The following is a 17,468-nucleotide window of genomic DNA, read 5'->3' as shown; positions in this document are numbered from 1 at the left end:
TTTATAAAACATAATATTAAAAGAAAAACAAATGCTTAGAACCGACTGGGGAATAAATTAATCATTTGAGGTAGGAAAAAAAACTCTTTTGTCATCCGTATTGGGCCCACAACAAGATTATAATAATTTGAGTCAGGAAGCTACTCTGAAGCGTTTCTGGTGAAACCATAGTTTGGGGGTTCAAAATCATGATTTGCTCCCAAACCATAATTTCACATTTCTGTTTGGTTGATATTTTCCCCAAACCATTGGTTGATATTTTCCCCAAACCATGGTTTGGGAGTGCCTGCCAAAGAGGTCCTTAACCTCAAAAAACTAGTATTTTTATAAAATAATAATTATTATTACAAACACTTCACAAACTAATGTTTTTAATTTTCTACAAATTTTAGCAATTTAAATTCACCTATTTATGTTTATAATAATTTTATAAAATCAAATCTGAACTTCTGAGAGGAGAGCAGATTCACCCAAATTTCTGCCACCTGAGCAAGTACTTTTGATAATTGCCTTTTTCAAAGGGCTCATCGTCATGAACTGAGGTGGTCGGGCCTCATCAAGTAGAAAGAGCTCTACTACTATACTCGGTAAAATATTCAATTTATATATTATAAGCCGCATACAGAAGATTCAGATAGGCATTAATAACTACCATAATGAATGACAACCCGTGATCCATAAATCTGGTCAATAACCAAAGCCACTTAATTAAGAACAACCAGAACTTTAAAATGAAAATAGCACCAATCTAATTCGCAGGTGAAGGCATCCATCCCAGTTTTAAGAATGACCCGGGTATGAACCAATTTTGCCACTTAACTCGAGTTTTATCACCCGACAAAATCCAACTCAAGCGGCAACACCCACTATTAGTGACGTAAGTACTCGAACCTTGTAATATATCCGCTACCAATCGTGTAGTCCCACTATCTGCTTCAATCAGATAAACCTGCCTTTGCCCTTAGATGCTCCTTGAATTGCATAATATCACCCTCCCATCTGGTCACAGCTTGATCTGCGCAAACCCATATCTCATGGGCCACCTGATTTATGAGCCTAAAATCGTGACTAACAAGCACCATTCCCCCATCCCATTCATTCAATGCCTCAGCCAAAGAGTCAATTGTCTCAATATCCAAATGGTTAGTCGGTTCATCCAGGAGCAGCAAGTGAGGCTGCCTCCAAGCTAACCAAGCAAAAATTACCCGGCTCCTCTGCCCATCTGATAAATTCTTCATAGGCATGATCTGGGCTTTCCCTGAAAGTCCAAACTTCCCAATAGCTGCCCTCATTTTCTCTTCCTCGTTTCCAGGATACTCTTTTATCATAAACTGGAGGGCAGACATTTCCATGTCTAGCTTTTCAGCCAAGTGCTGATGAAATTGGGCTATTCGAAGATGGTTATGTCGTCGGACCATGCCATCAGTAGGAACCAGATCCCCAGTCATTAGCTTCAGCAGCGTACTCTTCCCAGCTCCATTGGGCCCAACAAGTGCAATCCTAGAGTCTAAGTCCACCCCAAAGTCAAGATTCCTGTAGATAAGATTATCCGGGGTGTAACCGAAAGTCACCTCAACAAACTGAAGTACTGGTGGGGGAAGCTTTCCCACATCAGCAAAGCGGAATACCAAGACTTTGTCTTTGACAACCTTCTCGGTAAGTCCACCACGTTCCATTTTTGCCAGTGTTTTCTCTTTACTCTGTGCTTGGCGAGCTAGCTTAGCAGATCCATGCCCAAATCGAGCAATATATTCCTTCATTGAAGCAATTTGTTCCTGTTCCCACTTGTACTGCTTCATCTGGTTTTCTTCCAATTCAGCACGCGTCTGAACATATTGATCATAGTTACCAGTGTAGGGCTTCAGCTTTCTGCTTTGCATGTGGATGATGTTTGTGCAAACCCCATTGAGAAAATCTTGAGAGTGTGAAACAACCACCAGAATGCGATCAAACTTTTTCAGATTTTCCTCCAGCCATACACATGCTTCCAGATCTGCAAATAAATCAAAACTACATAGTCATTCCTGAAACCATGCAGATATATATATATATATATATATATATATATAAAAGCAGAAACATTGATGCCAGCTAGAAACATGCCAAACAAATATAGAGATTCAATTTTGATTTCAAAGCACAGCAAGTAGGAGACCTAGCTTTCAGCATAACTATTTCATTTCAGTTGCATTGGAAAAAATGAACACAACATACAGGGAGACAATGATTCAAATAACCACGCATGACAGAATGAGGGTAAGAAACTAGCAATCAGGTAATAAAACCCAGAAGATATCCAAAATTTACACTAAGCATATACAGATATACTATATCCTTTCATTTGATAGAGACATAATTGACGCTACTAAGGCATCAAAAGAATGTTTAATCAAAATCAACAGTGTCAACACCACATGCTCAATCGATGCCTTGCAAATCCCACATTAACAACACCTACTAGTCATAAATAAACAAGGGTGCAGACCAGATACCTAGATGATTAGTTGGTTCATCAAGTAAAAGAATGGTTGGGTTCATAAATAAAGCACGTGCTAAAGCTATCCTCATTCTCCAACCACCAGAAAAATCACGCGTCTTCTTTGCCTGCATCTGCTTGTTAAAACCAAGCCCATGTAAAATTTCAGCAGCACGCTTTTCTGCAGTTGATGCATCCATAGCTTCCAATCGTTCATAAACACGTTCAAGGCTTTCACCACCTCCATCATCCTAGAGCATTTGACCAAAAAAAAAAAAAGAACGAAAGAACCGTTCTTTAATAAGTTGGCATATCCAAACAACCTCCCCCCCCCCCCAAAAAAAAAAGGAAAGAAGCATGCAATAGGAAATTTAGATGTTTTGCCACTTAAACACATCCACACACCTGTGCCGCCAAAGTTTCAGCTTCTTTCTCCAATTTCAACCTTTCTTCATCACAGCTTATGACAGCCTCCAATGCAGACATGTCAGAAGCATCAATTTCTCGAGTAAGGTGATAAATATCCATGTGATCAGGAATTGGAAGCTCCCGACAACCTAATGCCGTAAGGAGAGTAGACTTTCCACACCCATTTAATCCAAGGAGACCATAGCGTCTGCAAAGCATCATGAAAAAATTATGATCATCAATAACAATCATATGTATAGTTGGTAGCATTTTAATTCAAGATAGATCAGTGACAACTACGAACCTTCCATAATTTAGCTCCAACTCAGAATCAACTATGAGATCATGTCCATGAAAAGTAACTGATAGAGACTCTATCTGTCAGCATGAAACAAATAAGCTCATCAATATGAGGCCGACCATTACAGCATTAACAATTAACAAAATTAGCTGTAATTGGTGCATCACAATCCAGAGCATTTCTTTAATCGCACCACTATTACCCACCACCATTCCCCCCCCCCCAAAAAAGAAGTCGAATTGTGAATAGAGATGAAGGTTGCTTTCCAATTTTAATTGAAACCCTTAGTTTTGATTTGCTTTATGCTTCTCTTACAATCTGTCATCAACATCGTATTTTGTGAGCAACATCTCTATAAGACTCGATTTTTCCTTTATGTCATTTGGATTTTCATGTATTAATTGGTTCATATAATATATATAGATATATATATTTATATAAACACATGCCATACCCGTCTCAGTGCCTCTTAGATTGCAACATGGTAGAATGACCAGGCTACAGACCCAGCAGCTCAGCTAGGTGCACCCGAGCTAGAAAAAATAAGCTAAAAATAAGAGTTGCTAGATTGGGAATGTGAAGAACAATTCAGAAAACCTGTATTATCAAGATGAAGAAACTGTGGAACCTAAATGGATGCTTCCTGTCCCAGATATAACTATAACTCACCAGAATAAAGATGGAAAGCAAATGTGTGGGACACATCATAATAATTTTTGCATTCTGGGCAAAGATGAATCATTATATTGATACTGCGAAAAAGGCTCCCATATCTTCAATTACTAGATTATCTGAGTAAGTTCATCTTCCTACACCTTAAGGTGTTTATTCACTTTCTCACCGCTTTAAAAGTTGGCATGCTCTGCCCCTCCAACAAGTAAATAATCCATCTAATTAATTAATAAATAATAATAATACTCTATCTTGCGTTACTAGCAAAACGTCAACACCAGCAGTAACTTTCCTTTCCTCAACATACATAAAGATTCACATGCCTGCCAACTAGTCACTTATAAGCAGAGGTCCTTCTTTATATAACTGAGGAAATCGTCCAAAAGGGAACAATAAATGACGCAATTGTTCCTATTAAATTATTCTTGAGAATAACAAATAAACAACTCACCCGAATATCCCTCGAAAGAGGATGCGAACAGAGGACGCCGGTGCACGTACGATCGGATATCTGGATTTCACCAATTCCATTGGCAAGCTTATTGGCAGCCTTCTGAGCCTCCGATGCCGCCGCTTTCGATGAAGCTGCCGCGGCGGCGGCCTTCCCTCCTCTCTTCGCAGCAGCGGCGGCCTTCTTCTGCGCTGCCTTCTTCTTACTCGCGTCCGACACCATCCTTAACCTGCGCAAGCAGCAGAGCCACACCGTGAACAATACGGCAAAAATAAAGAATAACAATAGCAAAAACAAAACCTGTCAGTATAAAATCAGAATACCTTGGGGAAGCGAGGGGTGAAAGGAGATCGGGGAGATGATAAATAAAAGAAAGTTGGATTAGATCTAGGGTTTGGAGGCAGTGCGTGCGTGGGCGAGGAATGGAGAACAAAAACCTCCTAGGCTGGAGGCTGGGAGGATAACAATATATAGAGGCGAGGGATTACACGTGTCCCGGCGCAAGCGAAGTCCGAGTCGGGGCACTATGATTGCGTATCCGAGTGAGACTCAGACCAGAGGAGTGAATTTCTCTCCGAATCAAGCACTCTCGAGAGGGCGGTGGCTGGCTAAAATATCAGACCTAATGTTACGCAACAACCACACCAGTGGCGGCTGGAGCCTCGTCATCATTGCCACTACGACGTCGTTACGCTCAAAAATGGGTTTAGGGCTTTAGGCCCAAGCGACAAGAGGTTAAATTTCAGCTCATTTTAAGAGCTGCCTTTTAAAAAAGAACCTAAATTAAAGGGCCCAGACATTGAAGGAGGAGTCCCTGCGGTTCATAGATGTTTTAGACCCAGATTTATAAGCTCCCTCTATGAAAAAGCAAACAGACCACCAACAAAATGTTGTCACTGTGAGGGCCAACCCTCATCATCACATGGTTTGGGCTCCAAAATTGTCACGTACGTTGTCTTACAGGTGGGCTAGGGCCAACTGTTCAATAACCCAAAACAATGACAACTCTTTACATTATATTTGACTTGACAGAAAGGAGGGGAGATAAGGATTTTAATGGAGGGAAAGGAAGAGGAGGATAGCTATAGAGGGAAAGCGAGGGAGGGGAGGGTTTTAATAAAGGAAAGAAAGGGGAGAAATTGTAATGATAACTTATTTGGTTTGAAAGGGAAGGGGAGGGGAGGGGAGGGGAGGGGAGCTAATCATAATTTGACTATTTTAATCTTATAAAATTAAAATAAAAGTTCTCACTTTTTTATTTTGTCAAGATAGAAATATGTATAATATAATTTACCAACTTTGACTTGCCATAATACAAATTATTTATGATTACTTGTTATTTGAACAATAATTAAAGAATAACAAGAATTATAATATTTTTAATTAGTTTTGGGATGTCTAATTTAATATCATAATAGCATATATGTGCAATAAAAGGAATAGGAGTGGGAATGAGAACTACCTAGTAAATTATAATTTAACAAGATCTATATGTGATCAAGGGTCTCTCACTGCTACACTAGTGATAGTATCACATATATGGGTCTCTTTTGTGTCTAATGTGCATCTGAAAAAATATTTTGTGAAACTATACCCATAATTATTATTGGAAAAAATTTATAAATATGTGAGGTTTTTCTTTTCCTTCAATGTGAGAGACAATCCAAACCTATAACAAGCTTAAAAGCGTTGCTTCCTATAATAAACTCGTAAAAACGAGAAGCATCTATAAACAAATCTTTGAAACAAGCCTACAATCCCCCTAGCAAACAATTTAGCCAGCAAAGAAGACAGATAAATTCTATTGGTTTGCCTGATTTGATCCTTTTATCTTCTATAAGAAGCATGTCAAACTTTTTCAGCTACTTACACGAAGAGCGAAAACCCAGAGAGTAATAAAATCTTTTTGGACTTTTTTGACAATGGACTTCACGAGCTTCAAAGAAAAGTCATATAGAAATGTCATTATTTTCTTTCTTATTGCAGCCTATATATACAAATAGAAAAGTCAAAGAACACGCAACTAAAAAATAAGAGGGTTGAGTAATGAAGCCTAGAAGAAGACAAAGATTGATAGACTCACAATTGGGTGGCGGCACCTTCTTGGGGTGTGAGCATAAGAGGGTTGAAAACTCTAAAAGGCAAGAAAGGAATTAAAATATTTTACTTAAGTTAATTTAGGAAGATAAAATTTTATCTCTTATCACCTCTCTAAAAAACCCCATTTTTAGAGGGGAGGCTAGAAGGGAAAAAGAGGGGAGAAGAGCCCCTCCCCTCTTTAAAAAATAACTTAACCAAACAAAGAGAGGGGAGCAACTCTCCTCCCTTCCTAAAAAAGTACACCAGCCAAACAAGGAGAGGGGAGCAACTTCCCTCCCTTCCCCTCCAAAAACCCCTTACCAAATATAGTGTTAGGGTTTGTTTGGTTCAATGGATGAGGGGAGGTGAGGTGAATTAAGGGGAGGGAAGGAGAGGGGAGGAGAGGGGAAGTTATGAATTTTGTTTAGTTGGAGGGAAAGAGAGTAGATGAGAGATTTCTTGTTTGGTTTAGGAGGAAAAGGGATGAGAGCTAATTATAAGTTGACAAATATATCCCTATCTCTTTATTTAAACTTCTTTATTATTTTATTACAATATTTATATCATAATTATTATTTTCTAATTTGTGAGTATTAAAAAATCGGATACCTTGAGATATAACAAATAGATTATAAATAATCATATATCAAAATAAATGTCAATAAAAAATATATATTATAATCTTTAGCATATTATATAAATTATAAATAAATTTATGCTACAAGTTTTAAACTATTCTATTCTTAATTATATAACGTGCGCAATCTCATATGCTTAATTAGATAATACACAGAGTTTTGTGTAAAAAATGAAATTGAATTAAAATAGGTATATAGGGACACACTTATTAGCGAATTTCGTGATTGATAATATCATTTTAATAGATCTCAACGACTTTAACTCATATAAACCAATAAAGAATAGTTTTACATAGAATAAATGAATAAAAAACACCGATAATGATGAAAAGATAAATGAGGTGGGGGATTAGACAAGAGGAAAAGGCGGGAAAGATTAATAGCAAATAGCATAGAAAATAATGAAACCAAAGAAAGAAAATATGCAAGAAAAAAAAATATCTGAGGAGTGAAAAAAATCCGTAGAAGAATAGTAGATGCTGGGGAAAAAAAAGAGAGGCAAAGAGTGAAAAAAAAATTACTGAAAAGGAGAAACTTAGAGTATTTAAAAACTAACATGAGTAATTTAGTTAAGGTGAGACACAATATTTCTCTTGCCTCCATTTTTCTGAACTAGACGCAATCTCTTCTCCCCGTCCTCCCCTACCCCCAAAAACCTTCCAACCAAGCAGTGCGTTAAGCACTTGAAGCCAAGGGATCTCATCCCCAAATCAAATATACTACTCGTTTTTAATTATAAGACTCGTTTTATAATATAAATTACAATATAAAATAAGTCTTATATTTAGAACAGAAAGAATAGTTTGTTTTGTGAATCGACAGCGCATAAAAAAAAGGAGAAAATTCACCCGCATGTGAGTTTTATATACAACCAAATAAATAATGGGAGTTGGGCCCATGAAAGGGGAAAGTCTTTCGCATGGCAAACCCAATTCAAATCTCTACTGAAAAAAGTGTCTACATTTAGCGCTCAACAATGTATTGAATAAAATTACATCTAATAGAAGAATATCATTGTTTAACGGGAAAAAATATAGATCCCAAGAAGAGGAATTTCCTTGTGTAAATGTAGAAAGGTCAACAAAGGAAATGGGAAGAATAAATGAGCTTAATGAGGACGCCAACCTCCTCCGCCGTTACCGGACACCTAATAACCAGACCTGGATGTTTATGTTGGCATCGTAGCATCCATAACATGCAACACGTACGCTACTCATTTTGGGGCTTTGATGTTATCTTTTGACGTACAATCCCAGCAGTTACAATACCTAGCTACATTTCATTGTTACCTGCAGATGCTACCATACGCTACTATTTTATATGTATATTTCATCACATTATACTAAACTTTTTGTTAGCATAAATATCATATCCAAGCTTACATAATATACACTACAAATCATTCTGTGAGACTATGGGAACTTTCACATGCTGAGATAGACCATAATGCATGGAAGCAGAGATTTTATTCCAGTATATGTGTAAGTAATGCGAGAATGATGCCGCTAGTATCAGTTACTTTTTATTTTATTCGTGCAAGGCTTGTTATTTACATTATTTGTAAGGGCAGCCAATACAGTACGAAGGCTGGCTGTGGTCTGTAGCCCTGTCCGTAGTCAAGATTAAAAATGATTGACTGCAGTAATTAACTAGATGTATTCAACCTAAATCATTTAAAGCTACATTAGCATTATCGTTGAGTTAATTATTAGTAGATTATAAATTAAACTGAGTCATTTTCAACTAGTGAAAATCTCGACTAGACTTAATTAAGAGGCGCTAATAGTAATATTCATGGTTTAATGGTCAGGATGATCAAATCCACCTCATTTATCTAAATATTGGAAGGCATGAACACGCTGGCAGTTCTATACATATTACGTTGAGTGAGTTTTTATCGAAGTTTTAAACTGAAACATACAATAGGACGCCATAATTGGTCTGCGTTCTCACATGCATGGAGAAGATACAAGTCTTTTCATCTTCGCTAATCATAATATGTTGTTAAAGAGGGTTAAATGATAAATAAAAGCTACCGGAAACTAGTTGTCGGTTATAAATGGTAGGCAGAGGTAAAGTAAAAGTTGCGAATTCAGGGATGATGGTTGAGAGCCATTCAATTTTGAGGTCAGGTCGGGACCTACCATCGCAACAGTACTGAAATATGATTACCCTCCAAAGGCTTCTTATAAATATTTTATCGATGTTACCTCACATTTTTTGAACCAACGATTTTGACCACAACATAAAATAACTAAATTTAGACCTTTAGGAGTCATCAACAATTCAACATCATGATATGAGATGTTGCTTTATATTTTAAACATTTATGTAAATGTCAAGAGCATCCGTATATATATATTTACGAAGGGTAATTATATAAATACCTTGTCTATAAAAAAAAAAAGGATATTTGTGCTCGTTCATGGAGCGATGAGTTTATGGGGACAACATGAAATATACGATTTTTTTTAAAAAAATATATCTAAAAAGAACTATTTGAGATTGATATTATTTGAATTTTTTTATATAAAATTTCCCCCTTTGTATTATATACAATAAATTAATACTGTGGTTGTTGGGAAAAAAATTAATAGTGATTAAAAAGTTCATATTCAAACACTGAGAAGTCAGGGACCCCACGCTAAAACCATGCTCGCTTCACCATTTCTTTTCCTTTTATATTCATTTGATATGAAAAGAGTACTTGGTTTTTAATTATTAAAAAGGGATCAAAGATGGAAGGATAGGTAAATGAGAACAAATAAATCCAATTCCATCAGTGTGATGTCGTCTCTATCAATTATGCACTTATCGTTTGTCCCCCACCAGGCACTTAGGGCTTTGTTCATTGGAACTGATTTGTTCCCCTCTTCAATTATCCACAAGCTAAGCACTACAAACAACAATCGAGCTTTTTTTGTGGTGAAATTAGCATGGATTAGATGCGCTCTATTATAAGTCAAGAATTTCATACGACGAGGATAAAATATCCAAAATAATTGATGACATTTGAAAAGTTGATATATATACTCAATTATTGACAAGAATATGGAAACCATTTTAATTACGAAGTTCAACAACTTTAGGGGATGGGATCGTAAATTTGTCGACCCCGGCCAGTTGCGCTGATATGGTCAAAGCAATACTACACCATAAGCTGAGTTGCACAATTTTTTCCTGTCACTCGCCCATCTAATATATCTACATATAGAGTCCAACACGCAGTCACAATTAAACATGAGGCTGTGTCTTGGGTTGGAGTTAATTAAGAATTAATGAAGAGAAGAGGAGGATTAATTAGGCAAGCCCATGGACAGGCTAGCTTTTTGTGTATATATGCGTCCTTGTCATCGCTCTCGTCGAGGAAGACTTGAATCATTCGCGGACGGGCCCTCACTTAATTTCCCTCGATTCTCCGAAAACCACACGTACAGCATTACATTGTCTTTTCAAGTGAAGATTCAATTCCACGCGCCACGTGGCCGCCTTCCATTAGCGGGGACGTCTAATCCCACGTGCTTGACAAGGCTCCGTCACGTGGCCATAGACCAGCTGGTTTGCCGGTTTGTGTGGCAGACATGAGCATGCTTAGCTCTTTCCGACTTTTGATTCCAGAAAAAGGAAAAAAAAAAAAAAAAAAGAAACAGAGAGAGAGAGAGAGAGAAATAATAATGGAGGTCTTGAAATCCTTATCCGCTCCTATAGTCCAATGTTTAACAGCAATGCTGCCTTCTCCATCCAATTCTCAACCTCATATGTTCCATAATTACTAGGAATGTCCCAACACATAATATGCTTTTAAGATAAAACGTAGCTGCACATGAAGTGGTCCAGACTCTTTCGAGTTCTTCATGGTGAGGAAAGAACTCGGACACCTACCCTATAAATAACTCTCATATATATCTAATACTTGTGCCTTCTCAGTTCTCAGACACAACTCCCTCCTCTTGTATCTACATTATTGCTTCTCCACACATATTGCCTTTGCCTGCTTCCGGCCGCCAGCACCGGATTCCTGCCGACATGTCGCCTTTATCTGCATTTGCACCTGCACTTTATCACTTTTTGTTCTCTTTCTGCAATTTTGAAACCTCCCCTTGCCATAGGGATGCATGAGGAAGAAGGTATAGGATTTTGGGAAAGACCAAAGCACGAGGTGCAGGTGCATCTGCAGGTGAATGCCATCTCGGCTACCAATATTTATAACTTTTCTCTGGTCTGAACTGAACTACATGTACAAATCTTTGGATGTTTTCAAGTTTTTGGCAGAAGCCGGAAACCCCAGACACGTACGGCCCTCTTCATCCGGATTGACTCGATTTCAAATTGGCCTCTTCAGGTTCTCAAGTTCTCCCCCTCTTATTTTCTGCTTACCGCAATTTATATAACTTACGCTGTCGTTTTGCGTGTGACTTCCTATTCGAGCTGTGAGCTGGCGAGTGAAAGAAAGTACTTTCGCCGCCGAGCCACAAGTTGAATGGCCCATTATTATTTGCTACTTTTGTATATGCAAGTGCAGATCCAGATCCACATATGGAGCTGGCGCTGAAGTTTGTGTTTTATGCACCTCAAATTTTGATCCAGAGGGTAAGTCTTAATTATTAAGTACATAACTGCTAATGTTCTCTCTACACAAGGGATGGTTTAATTAATCCAAGGGCAAATATAATCATGAGGAAAGTTATGCCTGCAGAAGATAGTGAATGGTAGGGATCTAATAACGGATTTTAGGACCTCGGCAAAAGGAGAATACTACTAAAATTCATAGTTCTGCGACTTGATTGACTGAGTTGTCTTCCTTGCGATATCGATCTGTGCTTTGTTCATGAAAGCGACTGAAGTACAATGTTTTAGCTAGCAACTTGGTGGTGTTTGTTAGAAGGCTTTATGACAAGTGGCAGCACCCGTAGCATATATTTGATTATTTTCACAAGACAAACTATGGGAAATGAAACCCTGGGTTTCCTCCTCTTGTCTTCTTCTCTTGTTTTTCTAATGAGTCCTTAGTTGTTTAGTTTTCTTTTAGCCAGCTCTTGTAACGACAATTAATAAGATCGATTTGCCTTGGTAACGGATTCGGACAATCATGAAGATTGAGTTGTGTTTCTATAATTGGGATGGCCTTTGAGATTTGAATCTGCATCTTTCATTCTTCTTCTCAGCCCCAGAAAGGAAGAAGGAATTAAACCAATGCTGAAAGTGCTAACACTAAAATGATAAATAATAAATACATATTACACGGAGCACGGACAGACTTTATGGCTAAAGAGGTAAGGCATCATTAAGGTTTTGTATGTATTGATTTTGAACATTGAAAATGCTTCCAAGTTCTAAAACAGCGAGAGACGACATTTAATGGCAGCTCTGGGACTTTGGCTTGCGTCTAGAAAGACCATATAACAATAAAAATTAAATACTAACATATTGGCTTACTTTCATTTTCTAACACCGGGAGCCACGAAAGGTAACATTACATACTGCAAATAGCTGGGACAAGTTTAATTTTATAATTCTGTTTGGTACAAACCATTGAAAATGAAGGATATAGATTATGATTATAATTGAAAAAAAATTTATTCAAAGAGAGTTTAACATAAGAGATTACTTATTACATGAGATTAGACAAACTCATATATGTGGGAGTGGAAAATACTATAGAAGGAAGTGATATGTCCCAATTTTACCTTTATGAGTTTGTCTAACCTCATGTAATAGATAATGATTCATGCTAAATATTTTTAGTGATTTTTCTCAATTACAATCTCAGTTCTTATTTTTTATTTTTAATGTTTTGTACCAAATAGGACTCATGCATTTAATGGCCACGCACTGCGGTATACTGGCGGCTAAGAGCTGGCTGAATTGGTTAACTGCGGATATTGGTACCAATTAATTCGAGAGTGTGTTCATAACATCGTTAAGATAGGTACAGGTTCAGACAGAATATAAAGTAAAGACATTAAATTCAGAATCTTGAATTTCAAAGGGTTGCAGCTTACAAAGATAGTAGTCAAATGTTAACTTGATACATATAACTGATCCAGTCCAGGCGCCAAAACCGATTACATTTTAAATCTTGTTGGTCGATGATTTCCAAGCAGTAGTTAGTTAAACTTCAATTGCAGGAACAATCAAAACAGAAGATTTTGTTCTAAGTATGTCTATCTAATTTAATTCGTCAAAGGAAAAAAGGCACACGCAGGCATATTTAAAAACAAAACGAAAGAAAATAACTTATTCGTGCGTTTAGTTATAACTACACACACACAACGGAAAAGAAAGGAAGTATAAAATCTCTACTTTCTTGTCGCATAGATCAGTACTCTAAATTGGCTCCTCTATATGTGTCTCTATATAAATAAGCTACACTGGAGACACACACATAACGGCTCCTTGAATTCGAAACATATATAAAAGGGATAAAGAAAATTCTTTTAAATAGTTTGATATATCATATTTTGAGGGGGAAAAAAAGTGACTTTCAATTGGATGTAGGACAAGAGCTTTGCCAGAGATTATTTTCTGCCCTTCTCTTCTTTATATTTATATGTTGAATTCGATTCTGATTTTTTGAAGTTTTGACGGACCAAATCATACTACGGTTGATTGAGACTTGATCATCAATGCTTTCAACTCTTAACCTTTTATCTTATACTTTTACTCAAATCACCAATACTGTTTTCTCATTCGGAAATACTACTATTGAATTTAAAAAGTTCTAAAATTTAGCCGCATTAAAATTAGTTCTTTTTCTGTAAAGGCATTAAAATTAATTCTTGGACGGGATATCTACTCCCCCTATTCTGGGTGTATCTTCAAAGTAAAACTGAGATCATAGCATTTCATTGCCAGCAAAACAAAATATCAATATAAAAGTTGTGTCCCTTGGGGGATATCCGATATAAAAGTTATGAAATACTACCTTCAGTTCTAAATATAAGAGCGAGTTAACTAATTTGAGTAAATTAAGAAAACAAGTTAAGTTAGTTATTTGTAATAAATAGGTGTTATCTTTCCAAACATATCATTGCTAATCAAGTTTGTTGGTTAGAACTATTATTATTAGAAGGACTTGAAAAAAATGAATAAATATGAGAGGTAAAATGGATTGGGATCTTATATCTAAGATCAAAATAAAAATCAAACTAAATTTTATATTAAGGATCGGACAGAGTAATAAATAATAAAAATACGGGAAAAAAAACTCCTTTACAGTTTCTCACCACACTGGGCCTGGAAATGTTATTGGGCCGACTGTTAACTCCCCGGCGCCTTGAACAAAAGGTGGGAGTTCCTTCTCCCTCCGTTTCTTGCCGAACCAAACGAAGAACCTCCAATTTTCGCGGCACGCCACCAAGAAGATCCGTCATTATAACAGAGCAGTTCCATGGTGAAGCAAATTACAAAAGTTCTCTTGAATTCAATTTCAGCTCTTCCCGCCACCCGCTTTAATAGAGTTGTAAGTCTATCTTTCTTTATTTTCACAGTCATTAACTTTCCCGTTTGAAGCCTACGGCGATCATAAAATTGCAACTTCTTTACGTTTCGAAAGATATCAACTTTCATGTTTCTTCTTATTCAGAGCTATGACAATTAATTTGGGAATGATTGACGAAGTATATCTTACTGATGAATTTGCCAATTCCCCCCCCCCCGGGGGGGATCTTGGCAGTACTTTACTTAAGGGACATCTGGTGTGTCATTCAGCGTCATAATATATTTTCCCATCACTATTATGTTGAAAACTGATTCAGATTAGTTCAAGTGTTTGCCATAATGGTTTGAGATACTCAACTTCAGTGCCAGATGGTCCTGCGTCTCATGAAGATTTAAAAAGCGTTGTGGAGAAGGTATCGATAGATTCGCTCACTAGACTCTATCATGTTCATGAGGCACAATTCAGTTTAGTCCTTGTTAAACTCAGTCAAAGTTGGTTGATCGAGTCGGTTTTTGTACAGGATATCAAGGATAATTCTGTGATGATTTATATGAAGGGGTTGCCTGATATGCCTCGTTGTGGGTTTAGCTCACTTGCCGTTCGAGTATTAAAAGTATACGGTAATCATTTTTTTGATTGCTTTCGTCTCAAGATACCGAAGTTATATTTGTGTCGGATCATGGTAGTTCGAGACTAATGCCTTGGAAGAAAGATTGTCCTTTTATTTAGTTAAACGAAGAAACCGAGTTTTTAGTTTACCAGTAATCCTGGAGAGAGATATGCATGCCAGTGCTTTAAACTACGTTGATGGAATTCATTCATTTTTTTTTGTAATTAAAATAAATAAAAAGGACAATCTTTTCCATGGAGTTGTTATAATCTATATATAACATAGAAACTCTGACAAATATTCGTATTTTCTCAAATTTCATGCAATGCATGGCATCCATATTGCTTATCTTTCTATCGTGGTCATTTTTTTCTTAACATGATTGTGAGCCTTGCAGATGTTCCTTTCAGTGCTAGAAATATTTTGGAGAATCCAGAGCTGAAAAATGCTGTAAAATCCGTCAGGTATTTTCCGATCTATAAGTTGTTAAAGTCTCATGGCGGGTCTTAATTGCTGCCTTAGAAGCTTCAGATCTTCAGGGCGATTTTGATCACTTGGTCTGTTTTAAATCATAACAAGTATCGCACTTCCTTGGCATGTTTTTTTCTCTGGATATCTATTGCATCTGTCAGATTGAAGGAATGTATAGTTGATATTGTGGCAGCCTCTCGCCTTCATGGATGGATGAGTGTGATTAACCATCTGCAAGATTTATGAATTCATGTCCGTCATAGGAAAATGTGCTTTTCTGCAGGCTTTACTATGCTTTTACCGTCCAGAGTTAGGCCTATTGCAGTGTTCAGATTTTTGAATATCTCTAGTTTCTCACCATTCGTATAGGAATTTTCCCTATATGCCAGCAGAAGGTTGCCGCGTAAAAAATGGTCTCAATTAATCATAACTAATGTTTCCTTATTGATTTAACAAGTGAACATAAGTTATGCAAATTGGCTAGTTATGACTTTGACTCTCGCTTCTGCAGCAACTGGCCAACTTTTCCCCAAATATTCATCAAGGGAGAATTTATTGGGGGTTCGGATATTGTTCTCAATATGCACCAGGTTACTTCTTTAAGTTGGAACTTCCCTGCTTTTTATGCTCGTTTGCCTTCCAGATTCCGAATTTCTAATATGATGGTTTTGAATCCGCAGACTGGTGAACTAAAGGAAAAACTCAAAGATGTTGCAACAAAGCAAGAGGAGTCCTAGTAAGCTGATTTGGTGGAAGGAGCCACCTAGACTATGTATAGTAAAATTACTGACTGAGGATGACAGAGAAGGAAGATGGTCGTGTCAACTTCTAGTTGTTATTAGAGCTGAAAAATAAGGCTCTTGGAAGTGTTCTTCGTGCGGCCAAGGTAAATGAATGAAATGTACCATTTTACGTTTGTACATCTGAAGAAACATAAGAATCAGGAGTGGAAAGAGCCAATGCACAGATGTTCAGGTTTTGTTGGATTCACACTAGATATTGCTTACGGTTTAAGACAATGGTTTGCAAGTTGAGTAGAAGCAAATTTTGCTCAAGGGCACATTTGTACTTTTTTGTTTCTGCAAATGCCTTGCCTGGTTTCAGATCATAGCAAAATTTCTTTTACATATGGCTAAATATATTAATACAAGCACGAATCAGTGAACACTGTTAGCATGAATAAGAAACAGGTAAATAATCTCGATGCATCTTGTTATCATCTCAAATTTACAGAGAATAAAAATTATCACACTTGTTTGTATATTTGAATTGTACCCTTGATGCAGATTAAAATGAGCTTTCCGGTGTCCTGTTTCTTGCTAGACTTAAATTTCTCATAGAGCTCGGACGTTCCATGATAGATTGGTCCTAATGTGCAATCTCTGCAATGTAAATTAGACTTCCTAGCTGTAGTAAAGGCCCTATGTCCTCTTTAGTATTGGACCATCAATGATCAATGAATGAAATTAAACTAAAGTGCGTACAAAATTTATTGATATTCCACCCACTTTTACTTTCTTTGAATTGATTTGCCTCAAGTCCTAACCATGGGCGCTCCACAGAGTTAAATTAAAAAAAAATTAACAAATAAGGCATAAAAAGATGGAATAAAAGGACAAAATACACAGTCCAATACAAGCCAAATATCTCGACTCAATGTATTATACAATAGCGAAGTGGCGTTTTACAACATTTATAAATATACAGTCAGACGTAGATCTAAATTAGATGTGGGCCAAGTGTAGCTCAATCTCACAAGTAGATTAAACTATTTGTGACCATATTTCTTATAAGTTACTATATTGATTGTTATAGGTGCAGAAATAGTTAAATGATCATAATGTCATCGTTGAAGTTTATGGAAGACACCGCTAGCCAGGGGACCGATCGGAGTTCCTTTTGCTTTTATTTTCCGGAGGTG

The 17,468-nt window shown here is 36.9% G+C and overlaps 2 protein-coding genes across 4 annotated transcripts; one reads left to right on the top strand and one right to left on the bottom strand.

Annotated features, from left to right (window-relative positions):
- Positions 1 to 579: 579 nt before the first annotated feature.
- LOC114716146 (ABC transporter F family member 1-like) lies at positions 580 to 4,865 on the bottom strand. Its single transcript, XM_028901076.1, has 6 exons — positions 4,632 to 4,865; positions 4,309 to 4,537; positions 3,189 to 3,262; positions 2,882 to 3,092; positions 2,493 to 2,727; positions 580 to 1,993 (listed from the first exon to the last, which is right to left on the bottom strand). The coding sequence occupies exons 2-6, from the start codon at positions 4,528 to 4,530 to the stop codon at positions 936 to 938; spliced, it is 1,800 nt and encodes a 599-aa protein (XP_028756909.1). The 5' UTR covers positions 4,531 to 4,537; positions 4,632 to 4,865; the 3' UTR covers positions 580 to 935.
- Positions 4,866 to 14,357: 9,492 nt separating this feature from the next.
- On the top strand, positions 14,358 to 16,655 carry LOC114716148 (monothiol glutaredoxin-S15, mitochondrial-like). Of its 3 annotated transcripts, none has more exons than XR_003737592.1 (6): positions 14,358 to 14,487; positions 14,783 to 14,878; positions 14,987 to 15,086; positions 15,474 to 15,540; positions 15,937 to 16,137; positions 16,228 to 16,242. XR_003737592.1 is itself a non-coding variant. In XM_028901078.1 (6 exons), the coding sequence occupies exons 1-6, from the start codon at positions 14,416 to 14,418 to the stop codon at positions 16,282 to 16,284; spliced, it is 471 nt and encodes a 156-aa protein (XP_028756911.1). In that variant the 5' UTR covers positions 14,358 to 14,415; the 3' UTR covers positions 16,285 to 16,655. The 3 variants fall into 3 exon arrangements, 2 of the variants coding, with proteins under 2 accessions (XP_028756911.1, XP_028756912.1); XM_028901078.1 differs by having other exon boundaries at positions 16,059 to 16,137; positions 16,228 to 16,655; XM_028901079.1 differs by lacking the exons at positions 15,937 to 16,137; positions 16,228 to 16,242 and adding an exon at positions 15,709 to 15,803.
- The last annotated feature ends 813 nt before the right edge of the window (positions 16,656 to 17,468 follow it).

The sequence above is a fragment of the Neltuma alba genome, unplaced genomic scaffold (genome assembly GCF_004799145.2).
Source record: "Neltuma alba isolate B1F8T4 unplaced genomic scaffold, ASM479914v2 tig00011645_pilon, whole genome shotgun sequence".
Taxonomy (NCBI): domain Eukaryota; kingdom Viridiplantae; phylum Streptophyta; class Magnoliopsida; order Fabales; family Fabaceae; genus Neltuma; species Neltuma alba.
The sequence above is the reverse complement of the archived record's forward strand: the minus strand, read 5'-3'. Positions and strand labels throughout refer to the sequence as shown.